The sequence below is a fragment of the Aythya fuligula genome, chromosome 7 (assembly GCF_009819795.1).
Source record: "Aythya fuligula isolate bAytFul2 chromosome 7, bAytFul2.pri, whole genome shotgun sequence".
Taxonomy (NCBI): Eukaryota; Metazoa; Chordata; class Aves; order Anseriformes; family Anatidae; genus Aythya; species Aythya fuligula.
Genome location: NC_045565.1, coordinates 7,190,053 through 7,216,910, shown reverse-complemented (window position 1 = coordinate 7,216,910; position 26,858 = coordinate 7,190,053). Strand labels below are relative to the sequence as shown.

Here is a 26,858-nt window from a genome sequence, read left to right as displayed (position 1 = left end):
TCTTCTTGCCTTCCTGTGTACAGATACTGAGCTGACGTGAGACAAATACGTACATAAATACAGAGCGAATGGGATTTCCTGAGCCCCTTTGACAGTACACAACACCAAACACCTGTTTTTTCTTTTTAGTTTTGGGTTTTCTTTGGGAAATTTCACACTCTTAAGAGTAACAACTTATATATAAAAAAATCACTTAAGATCTCAAGAGAAAGCCAATGCAAAAAAGAGAAGCATTCCCTCCTCCCCCTCCACCCCCCAAACAAATATAGATTTAAAACGCACTGTGAAGCTGAAGCACAGAACAGAGAGCAAATCCCCAGCAGAAAATTGTTGTGATCCAACTGTCACAGGAGCTAACGTGCTTATACTCAGTTCTGCACCTCGAAAACTGTTCCCCAAGAAAGAGGAAACCCCCACACACAGACCTCCTTCAAAACCTAAGTTCCTCAAACCCAGCATTTGCAGCCAGTTCACCTAACCATACTTCTTGCTCAAAACACCGTGCACCTGAAGGCTTATGCTCTGTAAGTACGTCTTACCACCAGACGATATGGCAGAGTCCAACCAGACTGTATGAAACATCCATGCTCAATATGAAAACCAGATTTGAGTAGCATTTAGCAGCATTCCCGATAATTCCTGCTTTGCTCTGAAGCACTTGTGCAAAAGGGCACTTCTCAATACCACAGGTACACAGGTACTGTGCTAAAACAGTCTACCAGTGATTAATCGTGTATATTAAAATAAGTATTACAAAATCATCATTAAAAAGTGTTCAGTTCAAACACATGTAAGCAGAAATTAATAACAGGGGTTGATCTGCAGATTGAATGGTTTGAAATAAATCTAATTTTTCTATTTAAGAAGTTTATCTTCATTTCTAAAAACCTTCAATAAGCAACAGTAGGTGGTAAGTTATGAAGTTGACACATCTGAACTCACCTCTCATGTCTTCCCTGGAGGTACAAAAAGTGCTTTATTATCTGACAAGAAAAAATAAGACAGGAGATTGGCTATTAACAAGCAAACCGCTTTCTGAGTTCAGCACCATAATTGTCAAATAGCTTTTAGTGCCTTATTTGGCTGTTCCCATAATCCATGGTAGTTGTGCTTAGCTTTCTGTTGTGTCCAACGTTTAGGCAGTTTACTGAAATGAAAACTGTAGAGTGCAAATATCCTGACAGATTGTGTTGTTAACAAAGTACGCTGTCAAAAAAAATACAATTCCTTTCATTTATTTGTAAAAACAAGCCACCTTAGACGGGGAAAATATTTTGAAAGAACAGCAAGATAGTATAATCAATCAGAACAAAGAAGAAAATAGAGACCATTTTTATCAATGATGTCTTCCAGGAACAGCAGGTCCAAAAAAAATTGAATTTCATCAGGATCTGATCACAGTGCTCACTAAATTGCTTTTTCTGTATCTGACATGCTTTATAAGAAATGTCTCCAACAGAGAACCTGTGCTGGAGACTAAACAAAATGCATTATGCAACGGGCCTCCTACCTCAGCATCCACATATAATCTCCTGTGCAATTCAGGCAAAAGCAGAAATTGAATTTGGAGGTTCCCCTTGTTACAATGTGATGATTGTGATTAGAGAACAATAAGCATTTCCTTTGTGATATTTCACATTTTTCCATGCAAAATACGAAGCCTATTTCCTTGAACATCTTTCAGATTTCTGATGATAGGTTTATTATCATCATTATTTCTGTTCAGGATTCATAACAAGGCCAAAGAACAGATGCATAAAACCAAGTTGTAAAACCCAAGACAAATACACCTATTTCTGTTTGACAAAGATTCAAAAAAAAAAAAAAAAAAAAGATAAAGATCAGTTTAACACTTTAAAATAATGACTTCTGATCTTTTAAAAAATTCTAAAATTCATGACAATAAAGAAGTCTATTACATATTAACACCATTTTGTTTTCCTTTTAACACAGTTATCTCAAAGGGGGAAAAAGGATAGTTTTCACCTGTGTCAACAGTTGCTGCTTTCAGTAGGTGCTGGAAGCTCAGCACAGCTCAAGGATCAGACAGGTTCATGGAACAAAAGAAAAAAAACAACTCTCTAGTACCGATTTTTAAGGCAGTGCTGCTGACTGCGACATAGGAGAACCCTCTGGGGAAGAACTAGCACCATGGGTTGGACCCATCTTGCATTAATCTACACAAAATTAGACTCTACACAAAAGCAAAACAAAACAGCAATTCCCTTAAAATGCAGAAATGGTGAACACAGAAATGAGTGGGTCAGTATGTGACCCAGATCTTCTTTCTCTTGATTTATCTAAGCATATATTATATTACAATAATATTGCTTTGTGTGTTTACCCATTTAGTATCTTCCTGCTGAGTATTCTGCTTTGGTAGAGCCATTTCTCACCTGGAGGAATCATCAAGCAAGATTAAAAGTCTCTAAAGGGAGCAAATTTCAAAGTGTTCAATCTCCAGCCAAGCAGCATCCCCATCCATCAGGATGATAAAGCAGTCTAAAATTTGGGGCTAAAAAGAAAAAAAAAGACAGAAAACAAAACAACAAAAACAAACCACTGTGGAACACTACTCTAAGTTTTGTGAGAAACATGTACATTTCCTTTACTAATTATTTACTCTGTATCTGCAAAGAAACGAGCACTCTCGTCCAGGCAGTGGAATGCCAGCTGCAGTTACATAAGACCTGACCCTACGCAAACTGTGCCCACCACAGTCCTTTTCTCACTGAAGTTTGCTGCTCTGTTAAGAAATCACTGTAGGCAGGAATTTAGTGCCCTGCTACAGATACAAATTCAGTTGTCACCATTATCATGAGCACGTTAATATGCTTCTTTAGTGGTGACATTTACAGTGGCATTAATGCCACTTTTAGACAGAAGACCATAAAAATAATTTTTCTGGGTATATTTCAAATACTTTAATTTTCAGTAAATCTGTGCAGTTGTGTAGATAGATCATGTGCACAAATATGCAACCAGCAATGCCCAAATACTTGTTTTGCATGAGAAAATGTCTATTGTACCAATAAAACATTCTGCTGCAAAGTGAAAAGGCATTCGTATTACCCTTCTGTTTTTCCAAATGAGATAAAGTTCATCCTCACATCTTTTTCAAGTGCAGTGGAATTTTAATCTAAAATTTCAACATCTTTTCTCAAATCCCAATACTCTTCCAGAATGAAGAGAGGAATTGTTTGCAAAGCAAGCTCCCGGCTGTCCAGCCACCAGAGCTGCCTTTAAACTCGAGCACTCAGCGCTGCCGGGTGTGGAAGCAGAGCTGGGCGCAGACTCGCCATATCGCTTTGTTTCAGAAGAGGGCGTTCCAGCTCACAAGGAGTTTCCTCCTGTTCTTGAGGCTAGACTGGTAGGGTTTTATTTTTATTTATTTATTTATTTAGTATTTTTAGGCTTTTTTTTTTTTTTCCAGTTTTTCTCCACGAGTCTTAGCAGCACAGAGCAGATGTGCACACAGCCCTACCTACACTGCGCTGCATCGTAGCATCACCCAGAGCTATCTCCAAGGAGACTCCCAGGGTAGCCTCAGAAGGCCCATGATAACCCCAAAACTAGGTAAAGCAGCTCGAGGGGAGTTAGGTATGGCACACAGCTGTGACAACAGAGCAGCCACAAACCTCAGCGCTTCTGCTCCCACCTCCAGTTCACTCAGGATGTGTGCCTGCAGCCCTCTGCAGAACCTTAATTGAGGCATTACTGCTTGATTAATTGAACACCTAATGTAACCTGCACCCTGTATTGTGACAATGAAATGACGAGGAGTATTTTTCACAACCCTTAATGAACAACTAGTTTGCAGTTTAATAGGGTAAGCTAGCTACGGACATTATAATTATCTCTATAGGAAGAGATGTTACGACACGGATGAGAATTTTTCTGAAGTGAAGTTCACTGATAAGGCATCACTGTAAATGTATTTTGTCTAAATGTCAACATTTAAAACCTTTAAATTTTTCTAAATGACATTTAAGGATCAAATAAATTAATACACACACTTCCTCTTTGACAATAACTCCATACCGTAACAAACACTGTTTTATGAAACAGAAGACAGAAGTGGATATTGTGAAAGTGGCTTCTTTGTCATGGCAAATATCCAATTCAGCAATTAATTCACACAAGCAATTGATTGTATGTTCAAGATACAGGCCTGAGCTCAGAATGAGACAGAGACGATGCTTTCTGAGGCGCTCTTTCCTCTCCTGAAGCATGAGTTTTTGAGGAGAGAAAGGCTCAGTTATTTCATCTCTGAAATCCCTTCATGGTTTCACAAAAAGCAAGACCATTCCAAGTGCCGGGTTGTGGCATCTCCAACAGAAGTGAGGAATCACACTTTTTTTTTTTTCTTTTACTGTCCTCACATAATTATTTTTGGAAGCTGCATGAAAATGAACTACATTATACTAAGGTAGTATTTTAAGGCAGTTTTTGTTTGTTTGTTTGTTTGTTTTGTCCCTAACAAGATTTATAATGAAAACTCAATAATTAAAAAAGAATACAAAAGGATTAAATAGCAAGATCTGTTAACTAAGACTAGGATCTTTATCAATTTTGCTAATTCATGAATCCAACAGATCTGTGGCATTAGTTCTGCCCTTACAAAGAGAAGAAGATTTATGCTAGTAAACCTGTTCTACTGTGCACATCAAAACCACCCAGGAAACCTGGATATTTCTTTTCCATATTTATGTATTTGCCTTACTTGGCTGATCAGTCAGAACAAAGCTTGAATCAAAGCACATCATCTTCATTTCTGAAAGGAAATGACTTTTAATTACAGCTGCACAGTTATTTCTTCCAAGCAGAAGTCAAAAGCCTTTTTCTTCATAGTGTCTGACAAATCTGTAAGAATTCAATATTCTCCCAACAGCGTTCCCGGTAAGTTACTAAATAAAATGACAAACATCAGGCAATTAATCTCCATAGCTAGAAGAAGAAAACTGAATATGATCAAATCAGTCATTTTTACCATTTTATTCCCCTTTTCTCACAATTATTAAAGGAACCAGACTTCAGATTAACTCTATAAAATTTCACTTCACACCTTGATAAATGCCTAGAAAATGTGCCTGTCTTCCCCATCAGCCAAATATCCTGTCCAGATTAGGTCTCTGGCACATCACCATCAGCCCAGGAATCCCACAGACACAGTGCATTCACAGGTCTCTTGATAACCCAATTCCTGGTAAGAAAAGTGTTTATCTCACCCCATACAAATATTCAATGACTATTTGCAATGAAGCCTTTATTTTCCTTTCTATTTCACTTTTGAGTATATATTGTCCAAAACTACTCCGTTTTCAGTCAAACTTGATCCTTTTTCCCTTGAAACCTCCACTTTCTCAATCAGACGATGAGTACAGTGCTTTCAATAACTGAAACATCTGGATTCTTTAAACATTCTTTGTGTTTTACGGGCTAAAAACCTGATTTTGTTTGCTATTTAAGTTGAAAGTAGGCAAGTTTACCTGTTCTCTATCTGAAAATGCATCTATATGTAAAATCACAAGTTATCCCTAGATACATAACAGTGACTGTCCTGCCTGATCAATATATCAAGCAAGTGAAATGCTTGCCTGCCTGCTCAGAGAGATTACAGTGAGTAGTTCTTAGCTTCACGTGTTCCCATCTTCAAGTCACTGTCAATTTTACTGATAACGCTTTTGAATTAGCCTTACTGCTTTGGCATCGTCCCATATGCATGAAAATTAATTACCTGTAATGTCACATCTCTATTATTTTAACCTTTTCATACTTCACTACTTTTCAGTGACATTTCCTTAGGGGTTGGGGGAAAAAAAAAAAGGGGGGTCTACTAAAAGGGTCTACTTATCAAGAGATTGCATATGGAAGATAGGCAATCAATCATGAAAACAACAGGGAAAAATCACAACAGAAGACTTAAAACTCCTTTTATGACTCCTTATCATGCACTAGCAGATAATCAATAGCTTGTCAAAGCTGTCCATTTTGACTTAGCTCAAAGTGTCATTTACATAGTTAATTCAAAATCACTGGCATCAAGTTATTAAAAAAAACCTTACACTAGTAAATCTACTGTGAACTCTACTGCTTATTTAACATTGTCCTTTACCTTGAACTTATTATCAGTCAGATAACCTCTGTATTGCTGTAATTATTGTGAAAAGATTGAAAAAATTCACATGGAGAGTTTATCCACAAACATCAGAAGGTAAACCACCCCCAAGAGAGGATTTTATCATTGGTTTTGAATTGCTTTCCAACTTCCAAAACAATTCAAGATTGCCTATCAGTTCATCGTGCATCTATGCTTAAATTTAATTAGAAAAATTGCTACCTGCTGCTGAACTATACTGAAAATAACTTGCCCATAACAAACAATTTGCCTTTCTCTATTAAAAAAAAACACACACACCAACGAATGCATATCTGTCACAGAAATCAATCTTCGTTTTCTCGTTCCTGATCTGAGTCTCAGGTTTTACCTAAATTGCTAATGAAACATTAATAACTGAAAAATGCATCAATCTGCTCTTTTTTTTTTTTTTTTTTTTTTTTTTTCCAGCCAGCAGCAGCAGCAAGACTATTCAAAGCCTCAGGCACTAGAGAGATTCTTTTCTAAATTACTGAATAAGAAACAAGACAAGGACATTAAGATACAGTCCCTCTTTTCGCTGCGTTTCTCTGGTTAGTTCTTGTAGCATGGCTCAAGTGACACCACTACTATCTACCAAACCTTTTTTGGCTGTTAAATACATGGGACCTCATTCAACTCACAGCTCAGCAGTTGAAAGCACCTTATCCTTCCTTAGAGATTTTACTCTAACACAAGAATAGCCACGCTTTTCTAAATAAATATTCGAGTATATAATATTCAGACTAGAAAGTACATTAGCCTTTCAGGCAGCAAATAAAGATGCACCAGTGGTATTTGGTCTAACAGTTCCTCAGAAATAGGAGTGTTTGTGAAGAAAATTCAAAGCGATTATGGTATTACGTATGATGAGTTCCTATGAAAACGCAGGCAACGTGCACACTGTTAAAACCAAGAAGTTCACATCCAATCCTGTAATGCACTATGGGCCTGATTTTCCATGATGTAGAGCTCTTATATTTATTAGGAAACAGCTGCAGAATTCTGTAACAAAAAGTAGGCTTTCACCTTCAATCATTTGTTGTCATCCTAATTGTGTAGAAACTGAAATAATAGCTGTTAAAAGTTGTTCTTCCCCACTAAACATTTATTTAAAACCTAAACAAGCTTCCTGCTCATTCCTATTGAGCCCTAAAACCATAAGGTGCAGAGAATGCAGCATTCATTATTGGTAAACGTAAGAGATCCTCATGCAATGTGAAGGTATTTAAAGTTATACATGACCATGCATATACATGCATTTAATAAGGAAATTGCTGTTTTCCTAGGTATTGAATACTTAGAAATGCATGCCAGTATTCAAAGCTATCAATATTCAACGCTAAGGTTAATTTATAACATAGGAAGAGATAAAGAAACAGATGGAAGGGGAAAAAAGAAAAAAAGAAAAAAGAAAAAAGAAGAACAAAACAAAACTTCTAAGCAAGGGATAGAACATAACTACAGGCTAGGCAGCAAGATGCATCTCTACAAACAGCCAACACACTTTCTAAGAGTGCCCAGACATACTTCCAACCTCAGCATAAGTCTCCGTGCCAGGCATCATTGCAGAGCTACCTCTGCTAAATGCAAAGCCTCCTTTCCATACCAGAAATACCAGGAGAAAGAGAAACATGCAACTCTCCTGCAGATGAAAGCCACAAACCCCAGCTACACCCAAAGTCCAGTCTGAAAGTTGCCAGAGGACAACATAGTTCAACCACAGTCTAATTCGAGGATGGAATGCAAATACCACCCCTAGCAGAAGGTGGCAACCATGGGGCACTGGGTGGTTTTCCATCAGTTCATCTCTTCAGGTGCATCCAAATGCACCAAGACGGTCAACCTTAGGATTCTGCTGGTGCTTCACAGAGTAAACAACTAACTTTACAGCATTTAGTATCAGTCCCAAACAACTGGAGAGCATCTATTCTGCTGAGGAAGGAATAATTAGAAACTAAGTCTCAAATAATTTCCTGATGCTCCTTGCAGCTAAATCATAAGCACAGCTCATTAGGCTACGCATACAAAGTAAGCCAAAGGCTGGCACGCCTCTTTTACCATGTTGCAATAAAAGATTCCAAATCTTTGTTTAAAAAAAAAAAAAATCATCACATTGAGATATAAGTAGTTCAGAAACTAACAACTTCCTAAATTAGCCATGAACACTGGCAGTTCTGAATGTGTCATATCTAACAAAGAAAAATCAAATTGACAAGAAAAACTGGCAATCTAACCTGATGTTTAGCTTCCTGGTGGTTTGGCTGCTGGTAGGAGTCAGTTCATCCCCATGGACACGCACTGTCTTTCAGCAGCCACGTTTAGAAGAAAACTTAAGAAGAAAATCATCTTCACCAAGGGAAAGCATTCTTGCTTTTCCATGAGATTTTCTCCTTCACATAGGAGAAAAAAGCAGCCTCCTTATAGGTTGAAAGGTTTTTATTAAAGTAGATTTAACTACACACATTCATTTAAGCTCAGACTGATTTTTTACTGTGCTGAACTATGAAGGCTATATGTTATACTGAAACTTCAAGGAAGGTTATTTGCTCATAGTTTGCATGGGTCTTCTGTCGGTAGATGTCAGTAAAAAAGAAAAGAAAAAGAAAGGAAAAAAATACAGAAATAAAGAAATAGGATAATTTTATGAACTTTATTCTTTAACAAAGAGCTGCTTTTAAAACTAAAGTTTTAAAACCTTTAGTTTCAGACACCTCTTGGTATAGTTAAATATGTTTCATGTTTTCTCTGTTTTGCAGTGAGTTTTATTTTAAAAAATCTCTAAGAGAAAATTTCCAGGACCTTTTCTTTGTAGTAGGAGTTATGATTTGTACCATCAGATAGGAAAGAATTGCACTGAAGTCACTTTAGAAACAATGGTTTCTAAAGTACCCAGAGGTACTGAAAAATACCTCATCACAACCCTTGCAATGCTAATTAGCTATCAGTAATCAGCGTAGAACTGATTTGTACAGCCCAATTAAGCCTGGTTACTTACAGGGGTGTCCTGTGTTTCCACCCACTGATGAAATGACTTCTGTTTTCCACACTCCTTTTTTCCTTCTCTGCTGAAATTAAACTAGCCCCTTGTGTACCATTGTGACCCCAGCTCCCTGTGGCAGCGTTTCCATTTCTCCCACTTTCAGAATAACCCAATTCCTCCCTATCTCTTGGTCTCCCAACTGCAATAGGTTATGAGGCCCAGAAGGTACTGTCAAGGGGCAGTCCCAAATTGCCCTAGCAATAAATGCAATTAACTGCCAAATGGCCACGCACCACAGTTATTTTACTGTAACTCTATGACTATGTCACTGCATGATGCTGGGCTAGAGTGATGCAGGAGACTGGGAAATGGCCTGGAGGAAAAAAAAAAAAAAAAAAAAAAGTGATTGGCTCTAGAATTAAAGCAAGAATTGAAAAGATAACAGGCAAGTTTTAAATAGCACCTGAGATTTTTGACATAATTATTGGTCTGATGCAAACCACATCCTCAATGCTAACTTGGAACTCCTCAAGTGGTTCATGATTCCCATTAAGATGTACTTGCATGTTCTGTCAAAATATGCCTAAGTTTTGATGAATTTACTTCATAGTTACAATTCTGAATGTTAGGAATGCTAGGACGAATGCTGAACGTTAGGAACGTTGGCTGCTCTTGGCTTGGACTGGCGCATGCTTCGTTGGGTTAGAAACTGGCTGGATAGCCGGGCCCAAAGAGTCGTGGTGAATGGAGTCAAGTCCAGTTGGAGGCCGGTCACTAGTGGTGTCCCCCAGGGCTCGGTGCTGGGGCCGGTCCTCCTTAATATCTTCATCGATGATCTGGACGAGGGCATCGAGTGCACCCTCAGTAAGTTCGCAGATGACACCAAGTTAGGTGCGTGTGTCGATCTGCTTGAGGGTAGGAAAGCTCTGCAGGAGGATCTGGATAGGCTGCACCGATGGGCTGAGGTCAACTGCATGAAGTTCAACAAGGCCAAGTGCTGGGTCCTGCACCTGGGGTGCAACAACCCCAAGCAGAGCTACAGGCTGGGAGAGGAATGGTTGGAGAGCTGCCAGGCAGAGAAGGACCTGGGAGAGATGGTGGATAGTCGGCTGAATATGAGCCAGCAGTGTGCTCAGGTGGCCAAGAAGGCCAACGGCATCCTGGCTTGTATCAGAAACAGTGTGACCAGCAGGGCTAGGGAGGTGATCGTCCCCCTGTACTCGGCTCTGGTGAGGCCGCACCTCAAGTACTGTGTTCAGTTTTGGGCCCCTCGCTACAAGAAGGACATCGAGGTGCTTGAGCGGGTCCAGAGAAGGGCGACGAAGCTGGTGAGGGGCCTGGAGAACAAGTCCTATGAGGAGCGGCTGAGGGAGCTGGGCTTGTTCAGCCTGGAGAAAAGGAGGCTCAGGGGCGACCTTATCGCTCTCTATAGGTACCTCAAGGGAGGCTGTAGCGAGGTGGGGGTTGGTCTGTTCTCCCACGTGCCTGGTGACAGGATGAGGGGGAATGGGCTTAAGTTGCGCCAGGGGAGTTTTAGGTTAGATGCTAGGAAGAACTTCTTTACCAAAAGGGTTGTTAGACACTGGAACAGGCTGCCCAGGGAAGTGGTGGAGTCACCATCCCTGGAAGTCTTTAAAAGATGTTTAGATGTAGAGCTTAGGGATATGGTTTAGTGGGGACTCTTAGTGTTAGGTCAGAGGTTGGACTCGATGATCTTGACGTCTCTTCCAACCTAGAAATTCTGTGATTCTGTGTGTGTGATTCTGTGAATCAACAGGGCATGCTAATGTTGATGGTTTATTTTGCTTTGCATATATGAAAGCCAATGAATTTCTTTCCCTTCTGTCGTGGTTTAACCCGACCGGCAGCTAAACACCACGCAGCCGTTCGCTCACCCTCCCCCCTCCCTCTCTGGGACGGGGGAGAGAAATGGAAAGTGAAGCCCGTGAGTTGAGATAAAGACAGTTTAATAAGACAGGAAAAAAAAAATAACAAAATAATAATAACAATAATAATAATGATGATACAATGGTGATAATACGAAAGTAATAATAGTATGTACAAACAAGTGATGCACAATGCAATTGCTCACCACCCGCTGACCGATGCCCAGCCTAACCCCGAGCAGTCCGGCCCCCTCCCCCCGGCTAGCCACCCCTATATATTGTTTAGCATGACGTCAGATGGTATGGAATACCCCTTTGGCTAGTTTGGGTCACCTGTCCTGGGTCTGTCCCCTCCCAGCTCTTACTGCACCCCCCAGCCTGCCCGTTGGCAGGACAGAGCAAAGGCTGAGATGTCCTTGGCTTAGTATAAGCACTGCTCTGCAACAATTAAAGCATCGGGGTGTTATCAGCACTCTTCTCATTCTAAGCCAAAACACAGCATTCCACCAGCTACTAGGAAGAAAATTAATTCTGTGCTAACTGAAACCAGGACATCTATCCACCCCTTATTCCATACCATTTATGTCATGCTCAGGTTACACTCTTTTCCATACATTCTAATTAGTCACCTATAGTAATCATGGTAGTGATAACATACAGTATAATATACTATTTAACATGGTGCAATTCAGTTCATGGGCTATTCTCACCCAGTATTAAATCTCCTTGAGGTACACACCGGACCTCTCCGTTCTTTTGCATCACCCACCAAGTATATCCAGGTCCCTGAGCGAAAACAATTCCACGAATAGGTTTGCCTTTTCCTGAGGCAGGAGTAGCCCAGACTGTTTTACCCAGCATATTTTTTACATGCACTACAGGAACTTTATCCCCATCTACAGTACGTAACAGGTTTGATTGGGCAGGTCCAGCTCGGTTGGTAGATCCCCTAGTATTGACTAACCAGGTGGCCTTTGCCAAATGCGTATCCCAGTTTTTGAACGTCCCAGCGCCCATTGCTTTCAAGGTAGTCTTTAACAGGCCATTGTATCGTTCAACTTTCCCGGAGGCTGGTGCATGATAGGGGATGTGATACACCCATTCAATACCATGTTCTTTGGCCCAAGTGTCTATAAGGTTGTTTCGGAAGTGAGTCCCATTGTCTGATTCTATTCTTTCTGGGGTGCCATGTCGCCATAGGACTTGCTTTTCAAGGCCCAGGATGGTGTTCCGGGCGGTAGCATGAGGCACAGGATATGTTTCCAGCCATCCGGTGGTTGCTTCCACCATTGTAAGTACGTGGCGCTTGCCATTGCGAGTTTGAGGGAGTGTGATGTAATCAATCTGCCAGGCCTCTCCATATTTATATTTCAGCCATCGTCCTCCATACCAAAGAGGCTTTGACCGTTTGGCTTGCTTGATTGCAGCACATGTTTCACAGTCATGAATAACCTGTGCTATAGCGTCCATGGTCAAGTCCACCCCTCGATCACGAGCCCATCTGTATGTTGCATCTCTACCTTGATGGCCTGAGGTGTCATGGGCCCATCGGGCTATAAATAATTCACCTTTATGCTGCCAATCCAGGTCCACCTGAGCTACTTCAATCTTAGCAGCCTGATCCACCTGCTGGTTGTTTTGATGTTCTTCAGTAGCCCGATTCTTGGGCACATGAGCATCTACGTGGCGTACTTTCACAGCCAGGTTCTCTACCCGAGCAGCAATATCTTGCCACAATGCAGCAGCCCAGATAGGTTTGCCCCTACGCTGCCAGTTGTTTTGCTTCCATTGCTGTAACCATCCCCACAGGGCATTTGCTACCATCCATGAATCGGTGTAGAGATAGAGAACTGGCCATTTTTCTCGTTCAGCAATGTCTAAAGCCAGCTGAATGGCTTTCACTTCTGCAAACTGACTCGATTCACCTTCTCCCTCAGCAGCTTCTGCAACTCGTCGCATAGGACTCCATACAGCAGCCTTCCATCTCCGATGCTTCCCCACAATACGACAGGACCCATCAGTGAACAGGGCATATTTCTTTTCATTCTCTGGCAACTGGTTGTACAGTGGGGCTTCTTCAGCACGACCCACCTCCTCCTCTGATGATATCCCAAAGTATTTGCCTTCTGGCCAGTCCATGATCACTTCCAATATTCCTGGGCGACTGGGGTTTCCTATTCGAGCCCGCTGAGTAATCAGTGCAACCCACTTGCTCCATGTAGCATCAGTTGCATGATGCGTAGAGGGGACCCTTCCCTTGAACATCCAGCCTAGTACCGGTAATCGGGGTGCTAGGAGGAGCTGCGCTTCAGTACCGACCACCTCCGAAGCAGATCGAACTCCTTCATATGCTGCCAATATCTCCTTTTCAGTTGGAGTATAGCGGGCCTCAGATCCTCTGTATCCCCGACTCCAAAACCCCAGAGGCCGACCTCGAGTTTCCCCAGGTTCTTTCTGCCAGAGGCTCCAGGTGGGGCCGTTCTCCCCGGCTGCAGTATAGAGCACATTCTTTACATCTGGTCCTGTTCGAACTGGCCCAAGGGCTACTGCATGGACTATTTCCTGCTTGATTTGTTCAAAGGCTTGTCGTTGTTCAGGGCCCCATTCAAACTCATTCTTCTTACGAGTTACTTGGTAGAGTGGGTTTACAATCAGACTGTAATTTGGGATGTGCATTCTCCAAAACCCCACAACACCTAGGAAAGTCTGTGTTTCTTTTTTGTTAGTTGGTGGAGACATAGCTGTTATTTTGTTGATCACATCCATTGGGATTTGACGACGTCCATCTTGCCATTTTATTCCTAAAAACTGGATCTCCCGTGCAGGTCCTTTGACTTTATTTTGTTTTATGGCAAAACCGGCTTTCAGAAGGATTTGGACTATTTTCTTCCCTTTCTCGAAAACTTCCTCTGCTGTGTCACCCCACACAATAATGTCATCGATGTACTGCAGGTGTTCAGGAGCTTCCCCCTGCTCTAGTGCAGACTGGATCAGCCCATGGCAAATGGTAGGGCTGTGTTTCCACCCCTGGGGCAGCCTATTCCAAGTATATTGGACTCCCCTCCAAGTGAAGGCAAATTGTGGCCTGCACTCTGCTGCTAGAGGGATGGAGAAAAATGCATTAGCGATATCAATTGTGGCGTACCACTTGGCTGCCTTCGATTCAAGTTCATACTGAAGTTCCAGCATGTCCGGCACTGCAGCACTCAGTGGTGGCGTGACTTCGTTCAGGCCGCGATAGTCCACTGTTAGTCTCCACTCGCCATTAGACTTTCGCACTGGCCATATGGGACTATTGAAAGGTGAATGAGTCTTGCTGATCACTCCTTGGCTCTCCAATTGACGAATTAGCTTATGGATGGGAATCAGGGAGTCTCGGTTGGTGCGATATTGCCGCCGGTGCACAGTTGTGGTAGCAATTGGCACTTGCTGTTCTTCGACCCTCAGCAACCCCACAACAGAGGGGTCCTCTGAGAGACCAGGCAAGGTAGATAATTGTTTAATGCCCTCTGTCTCTAAGGCAGCAATACCAAAAGCCCACCGGAACCCTTTTGGGTCCTTGCAGTATCCTCTTCTAAGATAGTCTATGCCAAGGATACATGGAGCATCCGGACCAGTCACAATGCGGTGCTTTTCCCACTCATTCCCAGTCAGACTCACTTCAGCCTCCAATACAGTCAACTGCTGAGATCCCCCTGTCACTCCACAAATATAGATGGGCTCTGGTCCTTTATAGCTCGATGGCATTATAGTACATTGTGCACCGGTGTCTACTAAAGCCTTATACTTCTGTGCGCGTGATGTGCCAGGCCATCGAATCCACACAGTCCAATAAACTCGATTGTCCCTTTCCTCCCCCTGGCTGGAGGCAGGGCCCCCCTAATCCTGGTCAGAATCTTCCTCGTTTCTGTGTTTGAAGGACTGTCTGCTGGAAGTTGGAGCAGCAAACTTTTCGGAGAATCCCTTTTTCCTGATTGTTTTCTTTTGCAACTCACGTACCCGTGCCTCTAGGGTCGCGGTAGATTTTCCATCCCACTTTCTCATGTCCTCTCCATGGTCTCGTAAGTAAAACCACAGGGTGGCACGGGGTGAGTACCCACCATATCGTCTTCCTTGTGTGGGTGAACGCCTACCCCTGACAGCTGAGACACTGCTTTGTACAGGTGCGAAGGAGAATAATCTCTCTTCAAGTTGGTGAACCTTTTCAGAAAGTTTCTCCCAAGTGTTCTCCTTTGGTCGGTGGGCACTGGTTGGTTCAGGTGGGGAGGACAATAGATTCTCTTCAAGTTGGTGAACCTTTTCAGAAAGTTTCTCCACAGCTGAGACGCAGGCCTGTAAGGAAGAGGAGAGACTTTCTTCGTACTGCCGGAGTTGTTTAGCCGCTTCACCCACTGTGGGTTCCTCATCCTCTTTCCAGGCCATTATTGCCAATGAGCTGGCATATGATGATGGTGCACTCCGTACAAACTTCCGCCACATGGGTCGTGTACACTTGACTTCATCTGGATCTGTGGATGTTTGTTTGAGGTCTGGATCCTCATAAATCACTTCCCGTACGGCTAATTCCCTCAGGTACTGGATTCCCTTCTCCATAGTGGTCCACTTGCCTGGTAGACATAAAATATCTTCCTTGAAGGGATACCTTTCCCTCACAGCTGAGAGGAGACGCCTCCAGAGGCTGGTGGGTCGTGCTCCATCTGCAATTGCTTTGTCAATGCCGGCGTCTCGAGCAAGGGATCCCAGCCGCTTGGCTTCCCTGCCGTCTAATTCCACACAATTGGCTCCAGAGTCCCAGCACCGGAGCAGCCAGGTGACAAGCTGCTCACCTATACAGCGACCAAAATCTTTTCGCACATCTCGTAGCTCGCGCTCGTTTAGGCTTCGGGTAGTTACTGTTGCTCTTTCGGCATCCTCATCTTCCTCCTCCTGAATCCTTGACGGCCCAGCGTCGTCATCATCTACGTCATCTCTATACTTAGTTTTGGCAGAAGCCTTACCTGGATTGGCAGAAGACTCTCTGCGTTCTAAACGACTTGAATTTCTATACCATATTTTCACCTTCTCTACAGGGGCAGCTTGCACTGCTACTGCTCGTTTCTCTGACTTTGTTACAGGGTCTGCCACAGGGGTTGGAATGCCCTCTGCAGGGTCAACTTGCACTGCTACAGCTCGTTTCTCTGACACGGCCACAGGAGCTGGAGCGGCTACAGGAGCTGGAGCAGTTGCAGGAACCGGAGCTGTAGCGGCTACAGAAGCTGGAGTTGGAGCTGGAGCAGTTGCAGGAGCTGGGACTGGAGCAGCAGTAGGAGCTGGAGCTGGAGCAGTTGCAGGAGCTGGGACTGGAGCAGCAGTAGGAGCTGGAGCTGGAGCGGCTTCAGGAGCTGGAGCTGGAGCGGCTTCAGGAGCTGGGACTGGAGCAGTTGCAGGAACTGGGACTGGAGTAGCGGCCGGAGCTGGAACTGGAGCGACTGCAGGAACTGGGACTGGAGCAGCTGCAGGAGCTGGAGCTGGAGCTGGGACTGGAGCGGCTGCAGAATCCACCGTAGGGGTCACAGTGGCCGTTGGATCTGTCACAGGGTTTGGAGTGGCCGCAGGGTCTGTCACTAAGTTGACAGCAGTATCAATGGCAGCTCGATAGGCATGAGCCAGGCCCCAGCACGTTACAATGATTTGTGTTACTTTGGAACTGCCAGAATCATTACACCTTTTTTTCAAGCATTCTGCCAGTTTTTGAGGATTTTGCCATTGTTCAGGGGTGAATTTCCAACACACTGGGGGTGCCAACTGCTCTAGATGCCTGCCCATATCCACCCATACTCCCTGCCACCCACAACTATACTGCCTCCGGGCAGATCTCCGGATGAGCTTCATAAGTAGTTGTTTAACTTTAAGCAGAATCTGAAGTGCATTCATGAGGCAGAACAACAAGACTATGGTATTCCAGAAATATTCAATATCTTGGAGAGCTATTGTGACAAGCTCAGGGGATAAGAGGGTGGTGAAGGAGGAAGGCAGAGTGACCCAGGAGGATACAGGGGTGGTGAAGGAGAAAGGGAGAGTAAGCAAGTAAGGAAAAATATCCTCCCCTTTCCCCTCCACAGATTGACTCTCTAATGGAGAAAAACAAATAGGTATAATTGCTAATAGTTCCCAAGATGCTGTTTTCCAAAGTACAGAGTCCACGATGTTACTGAGTATAAATACCAAGTTAGAGTCATGACCAGATATCTTATCGTCTCCATAAGCATTGCTATAACCTTAGTACCATAATGGTCTGAAACCAGGGCCCGGAGAGGAGAAACAACACTACAGAGAGCAAATACGGAAAATAATGTACTATAATACTCAATTTGGAAAACAGGCGCAGCAGAGTTGTGATTAAAGCAATCAGCATCAATGACAAGTGACTATTAAGCAGGTCTAATCCTTACACCAATTTTAGTTTAAACACACTCTGATCAGATCTGCCGTATCTCAACCTTCGGGCCCCACGTTGGGCGCCACAAAGACTGTCGTGGTTTAACCCGACCGGCAGCTAAACACACGCAGCCGTTCGCTCACCCTCCCCCTCCCTCTCTGGGACGGGGGAGAGAAATGGAAAGTGAAGCCCGGTGAGTTGAGATAAAAGACAGTTTAATAAGACAGGAAAAAAAAAAATAACAAAATAATAATAACAATAATAATAATGATGATACAATGGTGATAATACGAAAGTAATAATAGTATGTACAAACAAGTGATGCACAATGCAATTGCTCACCACCCCGCTGACCGATGCCCAGCTAACCCCGAGCAGGTCCGGCCCCCTCCCCCCGGCTAGCCACCCCTATATATTGTTTAGGCATGACGTCAGATGGTATGGAATACCCCTTTGGCTAGTTTGGGTCACCTGTCCTGGGTCTGTCCCCTCCCAGCTCTTACTGCACCCCCCAGCCTGCCCGTTGGCAGGACAGAGCAAAGGCTGAGATGTCCTTGGCTTAGTATAAGCACTGCTCTGCAACAATTAAAGCATCGGGGTGTTATCAGCACTCTTCTCATTCTAAGCCAAAACACAGCATTCCACCAGCTACTAGGAAGAAAATTAATTCTGTGCTAACTGAAACCAGGACACCTTCACATGAAATATTCAAAACCAAACCACCTAATTTTGCAATGGGGAAAAAAAAAATCCTGAACTCTCCATTTCTTTGACAGTAAAGCAAAACTGTTTCACCTTTCCATCAAAAGTCAGTTTCCACAGTTTCAAAAGTATGGGTTCCAGGACATGATGCTGATCAAGCAAGGCTTTACTCAGCAGGATTACAATCCCACTTCCTAAACGTTCAGTTTTCTTTCCTGAATACAAACAAATCAAACTGAAGAGGTTCCTCCTGCTAATAAAACCTTGAGGGCTTCTAAGGGCACATCCTGCTCTTCAACATCTATTTTTTCCCCCTCAAGTGCATTTGGAGGATTATTTTTTTTTTTCCAGGCTTTCAGCTAGAGGTCCTCTGCTCAGAGGACCACTCCTCAAGCCTCAGTCCTCCACAGGGTAGCTGAGCTCACAGATTTCGTGAGGTCCACTTTCAACTCCTAAGGACTCTGAGCATTATTACTATAGAAATAAATATTTTCTGTTTAGAAAGATACATCAGTAGCGCATTAATAAGCAATGGTCCATAATGCAGCTGGCTGGTGAAGTGCTGAATCTTGAATCAGTACAAAGAAAGCCTCATATGTGTCATTGAGTGCATGAGTTTTCATGTGGACTGATAATTATCCTACGGAACCTGATAATGAATCAGTTTGTTGCAAAACCAGCCCAGAAGCTGATTAAATCAACCTAATCTATACTTTACTGCTAATTGGCTTTCCTTCTTTGCATGATGATGGAAAAACTCTGAGCACAGAAACAGACAAAACCTTACAAAGTAAGCACATCAGGAACAGACTGAAGGGGGAAGAGGCAGAAGAAAGTATCCTTCCAGATTCATGAGATACTCTCGAGGTTGTATTTTTTTTTAAACTCAATTTAATGCCTTCACTATACTGTTGCTTACTAATGCTTATTTGCTGAAGTCTTCCTGAGACAATGACAGGAAGAATTACTAGATTTGATTACACACACACACAAAAAGCAGAGGCAAATATAAAACAATGTAGCAAAACAAAACAGTTTTCTCAGAAACTGATATTTAACTAACAACAATAAATTCACTCATGGAGAAAAAGTAGGACAGTGACAATTAGGACAAACAGTAAAGTAGTATTTGGACCAATTAAGCAGGAGGTTTATACCCATATCCATTCATCCACCATAGAGAGATGCTGCTTTAGTTTTTGTTATAAGGTAATATACTTGGCTTGTGGAGCTTTACTTTTTGAAAGGTTTGTGCTAGCTCATTTTCAGTGACATAAGTCACTATGTCACTGAAGTTGTAGTTAGCATTCTCCTGAAGGAAGTTAAGGCAAAGAATTTGCGTATGAGTTATGAGACAACTTTAGACAATGACTTTGAATGCTGTCTTATCACGAGCTTTGATGTCTTTTCTGCAAGATAAGCAACCTGCAATGATTTTTATAAGAGTCAAAACTCTTTTCCCTCTCTGGGAACTTCTGACCCAGATGCAACAAGTGGGACTTCACAGGAGCGAACTTGCAGGCTGCTCAGTTAGCGCTGGCTTTGGGCTTCAGCAGCAGCAAAGCAGTTCAGCTGTCACCGCTCACCTGCTGCCAGATGAAGCATGAAGAAAGGCTAACATGGACTAACATGCTCTCACTAAATCAGAAATTCATTTCTGCCTCCTGTGCAAAGCTGCAAGAGCACCTCACAACCACTCCACAACAACCACTGGTGTTTCTGTCACCTTAGCCGCAGCCATAGCCCTAAAGAGGCTATCATGGCAACTAATTTCAGCAGACCACTGGCGATGGCACTGCAGACAGTGACAATCTCAAAACCAGGCACCCAGCAATGACAAAGGTCCCATCCTGTGGCCAAGCTCACCTGGTTAACAAGCAGCACCCAGCTGACTTGGGTATTACCGTAACATGTTAATCTACGCACACACCCAGGGAGGACCATCAGAAAACCTCTGGCTTAGCACGTAAGAGCTTTGGGACAACTCGCACAGTCTTGTGCAAATAGCAGAAATGCAAAACAGGTTTTTACAAGTGCATAAACACTAATTACATAGTGCTGCACACAGCTTGGAGCAGGCCTAATAATATTAATACTGCCACGAGTCAGACCAACTCTCAGAAGACACAATGTAAACCATGATACTGTTTCCAATGAAAAACTGTTTCTTTGGTAATGAAGAGACCCATTAATTTTGCTGTTCTCTTCCATTCCTGCCAGCCAAAGACCATAAACAAAACTGGTGCTGTATGGATTCTTTGTTGCCATGCATCAAACAGCTTTGGAGCTTCTAAAGAAAAGAAGTTTGGAAAGAAAACACTACATTTACCCCAGTAAAGTCATGGGTAGAGGCCAACTAAAGACAACTGATCTTCTAAAACTGAAAAAAAAAAAAAAGTACTTACCAGTTACATTAAATGATTTACTTATAAATGCTTCATTTTAGGGGTCAGTTGAGTAGACATCTTGCAAAGCACAACTTATTTTCATGTTACTGCTTCTGAATAATTCATACTTTGACCCTCTTTGTTCAAGATTCATTAATATTCCTTCTCACGTTCATTGTAAAAAATATAAAAAGCAATTAAAAAATAAATGATTATGCTGGACAAAAACAACCCTTTAGCCTACCTACATAGTGGCTACCATTTAAAAAAAAAAAAAAAAAAAAAAAAAAAAAAAAAACACAGCAAGCAGAATTCTCTTCTATTTACTATACTTGCCAAAGACTCAAAATGGACAGTGTAGTAAAGTCTGATCTTTTTAAAAAAGGAACTAGTGCAAATAACTCCATAAAAATCTTTCTGAGTAGTATATGGGCCACTGCTGGCTTTTGTACAAGCTCACATTGTAGGTGAAGTCTTGGATCATCATGGACTAATACAGATCATGTCTACCATGTGCAAGGCAACAATTTCACATCATGCTAAAATCTCCAACCTATTTCTGAATGAGCTCTCCTGCCCAGGCTGCTTCGCCACAGCAGAGCACCTCGTCAGTCCATGGCCAGATGCTAGCTCCTGCAGACAACTCGGGCCTCTCTGCGCCTTATCACACTCTTGCAGGACAAATGCAATACCTGTTTTATTAGCTGAGTATTTTATTTATCATCTTTATTGTCTAAATGCATTATAATTTACAAGTCAAGTAAATATTTGAAGTACCAAGGTAAAACTTTGAGTACAAACATCCTTCTTCCACTTACATTTATCCAAACAGCTGCAGCACTACAAATAGATAAACAGCAAATAGCAAGTATTTTTATCAACAGAACCAGTTTCTCATTTCATAGATCAGATTTCTCAAGGTACAGTTTGACACAAAACAGCCAGAAAGCAAATAAAAAAGCTGACACCTGAACAGATTGTACCTTGTGAAATCAAATGAATGTATTTTGGAACTTGGAAACTAATCACTAGTCAGATTTTTCCTTGCCTCCTTGGCAGGCACCACTTTGTCTTCTAGCACCCAGCATGTGGCCGACCACAGCAAGAGGAGAATAGAGACGGAGCTGAGTTCCTTCCATCTGTGAGAGCTGCAGCAGGAAAATTATCTGACCTGTATTTTACCTTAAGATAACTAGATTTAATAAACAAGCAATAACCAAAACACCAGTTACTCACAATTACTTCCTCACCTGCCTCTGTACTGGGAACTCTATCAAATCTGTGCAGATAAAATGGGGTAACACTCTGCCGTTTTCTGCATAGGTTGGGTACCCTACTAACCCTGATGAGGCCACATATCAAGCTGGGGAATAACGTGTGGTTGCCCAGCTACCTTAAGATGACACAAAGCCCAAGCCACAGTGATGTGGAGTTGAAAGCAAACACATTCATTCACAAAGTCAAAATCAGTCAATGAAATTAGAAAGGTTTATCAAATACCAAGGTGTAGAAGTGAAAGGAGAAATGTAAATCAGTATAATAAGGTTAAATACGGAACGTCTATCCCCTTCCCTTTGCCACCTCATTTTCTGCTGTACAAGCTGAGTACCAAGACTCCCATCTTGCTACACCTTACAAATAAGGATGCAGCTGTGAGGAAGAGTTTCTCCAGCACAGAGGAACAACACAGAGAAACAACTACCTGTACAGGTGCACGTGCACTGTAAGGCACAATCCAGTTTGCCAAGGGGGCCAGACTGACCTGAAACTGCATCACCTCCCTGAAACTTGTTCCAGCCCTCCCTAATCAAGAAGTATGCTAATCGCACATCGTGATTACAATAAGCCTTGTCTCGCCTCCTTCAGAGTGCACTGGCAATTCAACCACATCCTGTACAGGTTACATGTACCAGAAACAACTGAAAAAGAATTTCTCCCATCACAAGGATGCACACCTCCATCACACGAAGCATCAGCTCTCCTGTAGCGAGGCAGAATTAGCACCATCTTGCATCGGAATTTGACACAGCTCTCACCTCTTCTTTTTGTGGCTCGCTGGGAATATTCCAGTGGGAAATTAATGACCTTTATCCTAACCAATGTATTAACTGACATTCTTAGCACAATCAGATACATGGGATATACACACATCATTTTTTAGTGTGTCTAGTTTGCAACCAGATATAATGACAAATAATTTTCTCAGGAACAAGTGACTATTGCCTTCTCCCCCCAGAATCTTTCTCCTGAGGTCTGTAACAATCCTGAATAGAGCAGCATGTCAAGTCCCTGCTCAAAAGTGCTTTCTTAGAATATTTCCAGAACAGAGCACGGACAGATCGGGGAAAGTGGCTTTGGAACTCTACCAAGCTTCTACCAAGATTCAGCCCCTGTAGCGAGCAAGCAGTTTGCCACTGTATCAAAGCTAGATTTTCATGATCTATTCCTATATATATTTTACCCCAGTTTTGTCCTCTTTAGCATATAGAAACTGTCATTAAAGCATGCCTGACCCTCCCAGATACAGTTCTCAATTGTGTCCGCAGAAAAAGATGACAGCTGCTTATGAAACAAATGCATGAAACTCAAAATAAAAAAGCAAGAGGACTTACAGGATCAGTCAGTTCTGGCAAGCTCGCTTGGTAGGTGAGAGGTCTACAGTCACGAGTATTATTCACCAAGACACAAGGAAGAAACATCGGTCCCAGATCGTCCCCATCGAGCACATCCACTGTGAGGGTGGTTGTACTTGTCCGTCGCTCATTAAGATTCTGGGCTCGGTCCTGGGGAGCAAATGAGTAACGTTTCACAAGACATTCTGAAATCACAGTCTACAGAAAGATTTCAAGTTAAAGGCAAGGACAAGATGTATAACCATTCCAGTCACGCAGATTCTATATAATAATTACAGAAAACTCCTCTTATGCTCTTATGCTGCCTTGTATACCCGTCTTTGTATAGGCCAACAGGATGCTTAGGGTCCAAATATTATGCAGTAGGGTACAAAAGAAGAACAATTGAAATAAATAAATAAATAAACAAACAAACAAACCTTAAGCAGTAACCTTTTCTTTTCTAATTGGCAGTGGATAGCCCCTCCACTCTAATGCCCAATCCACCTTTGTGGATCACTGTTTAATACTCATCTTACCATCTCCCTACCCCTGCCCTTAGCCCTCCCTACAACAGCTAGAGGACAGCAAGGAGATAGATCCAAGAACTCCAAACTGGGGAAATCTGTTTCCCATGTCAAAAGCCAATTTGTCTGGAGAATGAGTTACACTGTTCATGTTTTAAAAGGCTGAAGAATAGTTCTGTCCACAGCAAAAATGGTGCAGGTAAAAAGATCTCCATGCTGCATGACATTCTTTACAAAGCATCATGGTTTGTTGTGGTTTTGTGTTTGTTTTGTTTTGATTTTTATGGATTTGGGAGACAATACTGACTACTGAAAGTTCTTTGTCTACATTTCTTTCTCTCCAGATGTTAAGGAATAAAGTTATACTTTCTTGAAATGTGGGAACCACCCAGATTATTTCAATATGCTGACCAATGTACACACTAGCAATAATTTACCTTTTCTTTTTTTGTTTACAACTATAGTGAAGAAACAGCATGACTATCCAGTATTTATTTCAAAATGATATAAAGTGTTTCAATTTTAAAAGAGTAATTGTTGTGGTGGCTTTTCTTTACAAAAATAAAACCTCTTGGAAGAAATATGGGTCATCAGTTATGTCTTACCCTCCTATTCTAGGCTATCATTAACAGGAAAGACAAAAGCAATTGTTTTTAAAACAGGTATTTATGCTGTTTAATATCATCCTCTGCATATAGGAAATAGGTCATTCCTCTAAGCCATACTAAATGTATTTTTTTGTTGTTTGTTTGTTTGCAATCCACTCAGTTCTTGGAACCTCTTTACACTATTAGTCATTAAATGTGGGAATATCTGAATTTAACTTTCTTCATGGCCAATGATGAAAAACAATGCAAACAACAATGAGAAGTGGAACAATCTTCACCATCAACTCATCTGTTTGTTTTTACATCCCCCTTCTGTGTGCCTTTGAGTAACACTGGATCAAAGCACAGATACAGGATAATTAATTTCACATAATGTCTTCAGGATGCAAGAGCAATAAACACTCACTGCTAATGTAATCAGTGGAATACAAGTATGATTGCATGCAATTGAGAGAATTAAGTGCAGCATGCAATATTTTGAAAAACAGAACAAAACAGATGAGCTGGGAAGGACCTACAAAGAGCATCAAGCCCCACTGCCTGACCACTTCAGAACTAACTAGAAGTGAACGCAAATATTGAGGAGGGCACCGTCCAAAGGCCTCTTGAACACTGGCAGGTGTGGGGCACTGACCACCTCCCCAGGAAGCCCGTACTGGAGCACTCTCACGGTACAGAAACTTCCCCTCCATCTGGTCTCACTCTCCCTGGTGCAGCTCCATAGTGACCAGGAGTAGAGCCTGGCACCTGCCTCTGTGCTTCCTTCCCCAGGGAAGCGAGGTCTTCCTCTCAGCCTCCTCTTCCCCAGATGACAGCCCACGCAGCCTCAGCCTCTCCTCCCAGGACCTGCCTCCCAGCCCCTTACCAGCTTCTGGCCCTCCTCTGGATGCTTTCCAGGACCTGCCCATTCTCTGTATGCTGGGGAGCACAGAACTGCTCACACCACTCAAGGTGAGGCCGCACCATCACCAAACAAGAAGCCCCCCTCTTCTGACCAGCCGGCCATGTGTAACACATACCCTGAGGTGCAGGGCCCTCCTGTGAGCTGCTGCAGCCATGCACCTCCAGCCCATTCCTGGCTTCTCCACACGCCACCTGGCATTCCCTTGGCTGAGCTTTGTGCCACTGCTGGTTGCCCAGTGCCCTGACGCACCCAGACCACTCTGCAAGGCCTCCAGGGATCAGCAGCACCTCCCAGCTTAAGCTTAGCATCACTGCCAAACTTGCTGAGGAGGCGTTCTGCTTCTGCGTCCAGATCGTTGGAAAATATGTCAAACAGAACTGGCCCAAGAAGTGAGCCCTGGTAATGATAAATGAAAGGATGCATACAGCAAACTCCTAAAGAAGGCTATAAAGGTTAATTAGAACCTTTCTTTGAGAGTAGTTACTCTTCTGTGATCACTAAATAACTTCAGTGAATTCAGTTCCCTTGTAAGTATTTCTGAGAGAACAACTGTCCTAGGAAGATGCTTCAATCATGCGAGCTGCCTCATTACACAAATGTCGAAGCTATCAGCATAGCTCTCATCCCAAGCCATGCAGCACAAAGGTGGCCATTTATCGTATAAGGACACGTATTGGAAAGAGTGAGCAAAGTAACGAGAAATTGCTTTGTGGCACTGTCTCTGTGCATCACAAGCTGCACCGTCACCAGCAAGTCACCCTGTGTGAGCAATAGGTGTCCCTCCTGATGCGAGGTGTTTGCACTGCTGCACACCAGGCTCCGTGTGAGCCTCCTTTCTCGTGGAAAATATCACCTCCTCAACTACCCGAGCTGCTTTCCTTGGAAAGGACGAACTCACAAAACGTACAGCTCTAACATCAAAGGAAGAAAGCTGTGAATACAGAGTGGTGATCTGTGGCATTAATCAGTGATCAAAACAAAAAGCAAAACAAGCATGAACAGTTTTGTGCCCTCCCATATTTCTGTTCAAGAGATCAGCAAGTTATGTTACTCAGGCAAAATGACTTGTTTTAACAGGTATGGGCCAGGAAATATCTTGAGTTATAGGTAAGTGCAAAAAGCATTGAGATAACCTCAGAGAGAAAATGCTGAATATGCCACAAAATATATGCCCCAAAAAAATGTATCTACCATTCTGTATCAGAAAAATGACAGTAATACAAATGAATGAATTTGTATTACTATAAAGCTATCTTAAGGCTGCTTCAGAGCACCCTCATTTTCCCCACAAATGAATTAGTATCACAACAGTGTTAAACAGTGGAAAATTTCTCATTTCAGCTATTATCAGAATGGAAAAAAAGAAAAAAGAAAAAAAAAAAAGCTTTTACGGCCCTGAAGGACACCAAAAATTTCTCTAATGACAGATATATTAGATATAGTTTAAACATCACTTTTCTTGGTATGCGTTCTTCACTGTTGGCCACTGTGCAAAAAAACCCTCTATATAACCATAAAGTATGACTTGAAAGAAAAATCGCCTCTTTATAGAAAACTGCATTTCAAACCTGAAGGATACAACTAAATTGTATCCATTAAACTCATTTGACATCAAATTAGCATGGCCAGATGTGTTAGAAAATGAACACTTAGTGACACCAGAATGCACTTTTCTGCATGGACTGTTCTTCAAAT

At 42.4% G+C, this 26,858-nt stretch overlaps 1 protein-coding gene across 1 annotated transcript in view; it reads right to left on the bottom strand.

Moving 5' to 3' along the window:
- PCDH15 (protocadherin related 15) overlaps positions 1-26,858 on the bottom strand; it is a 477,232-nt gene that overhangs the window by 229,612 nt on the left and 220,762 nt on the right. The window contains 1 exon segment of the mRNA XM_032191027.1: positions 23,125-23,295. Within this exon segment, the coding sequence (XP_032046918.1) occupies positions 23,125-23,295 (171 nt within the window).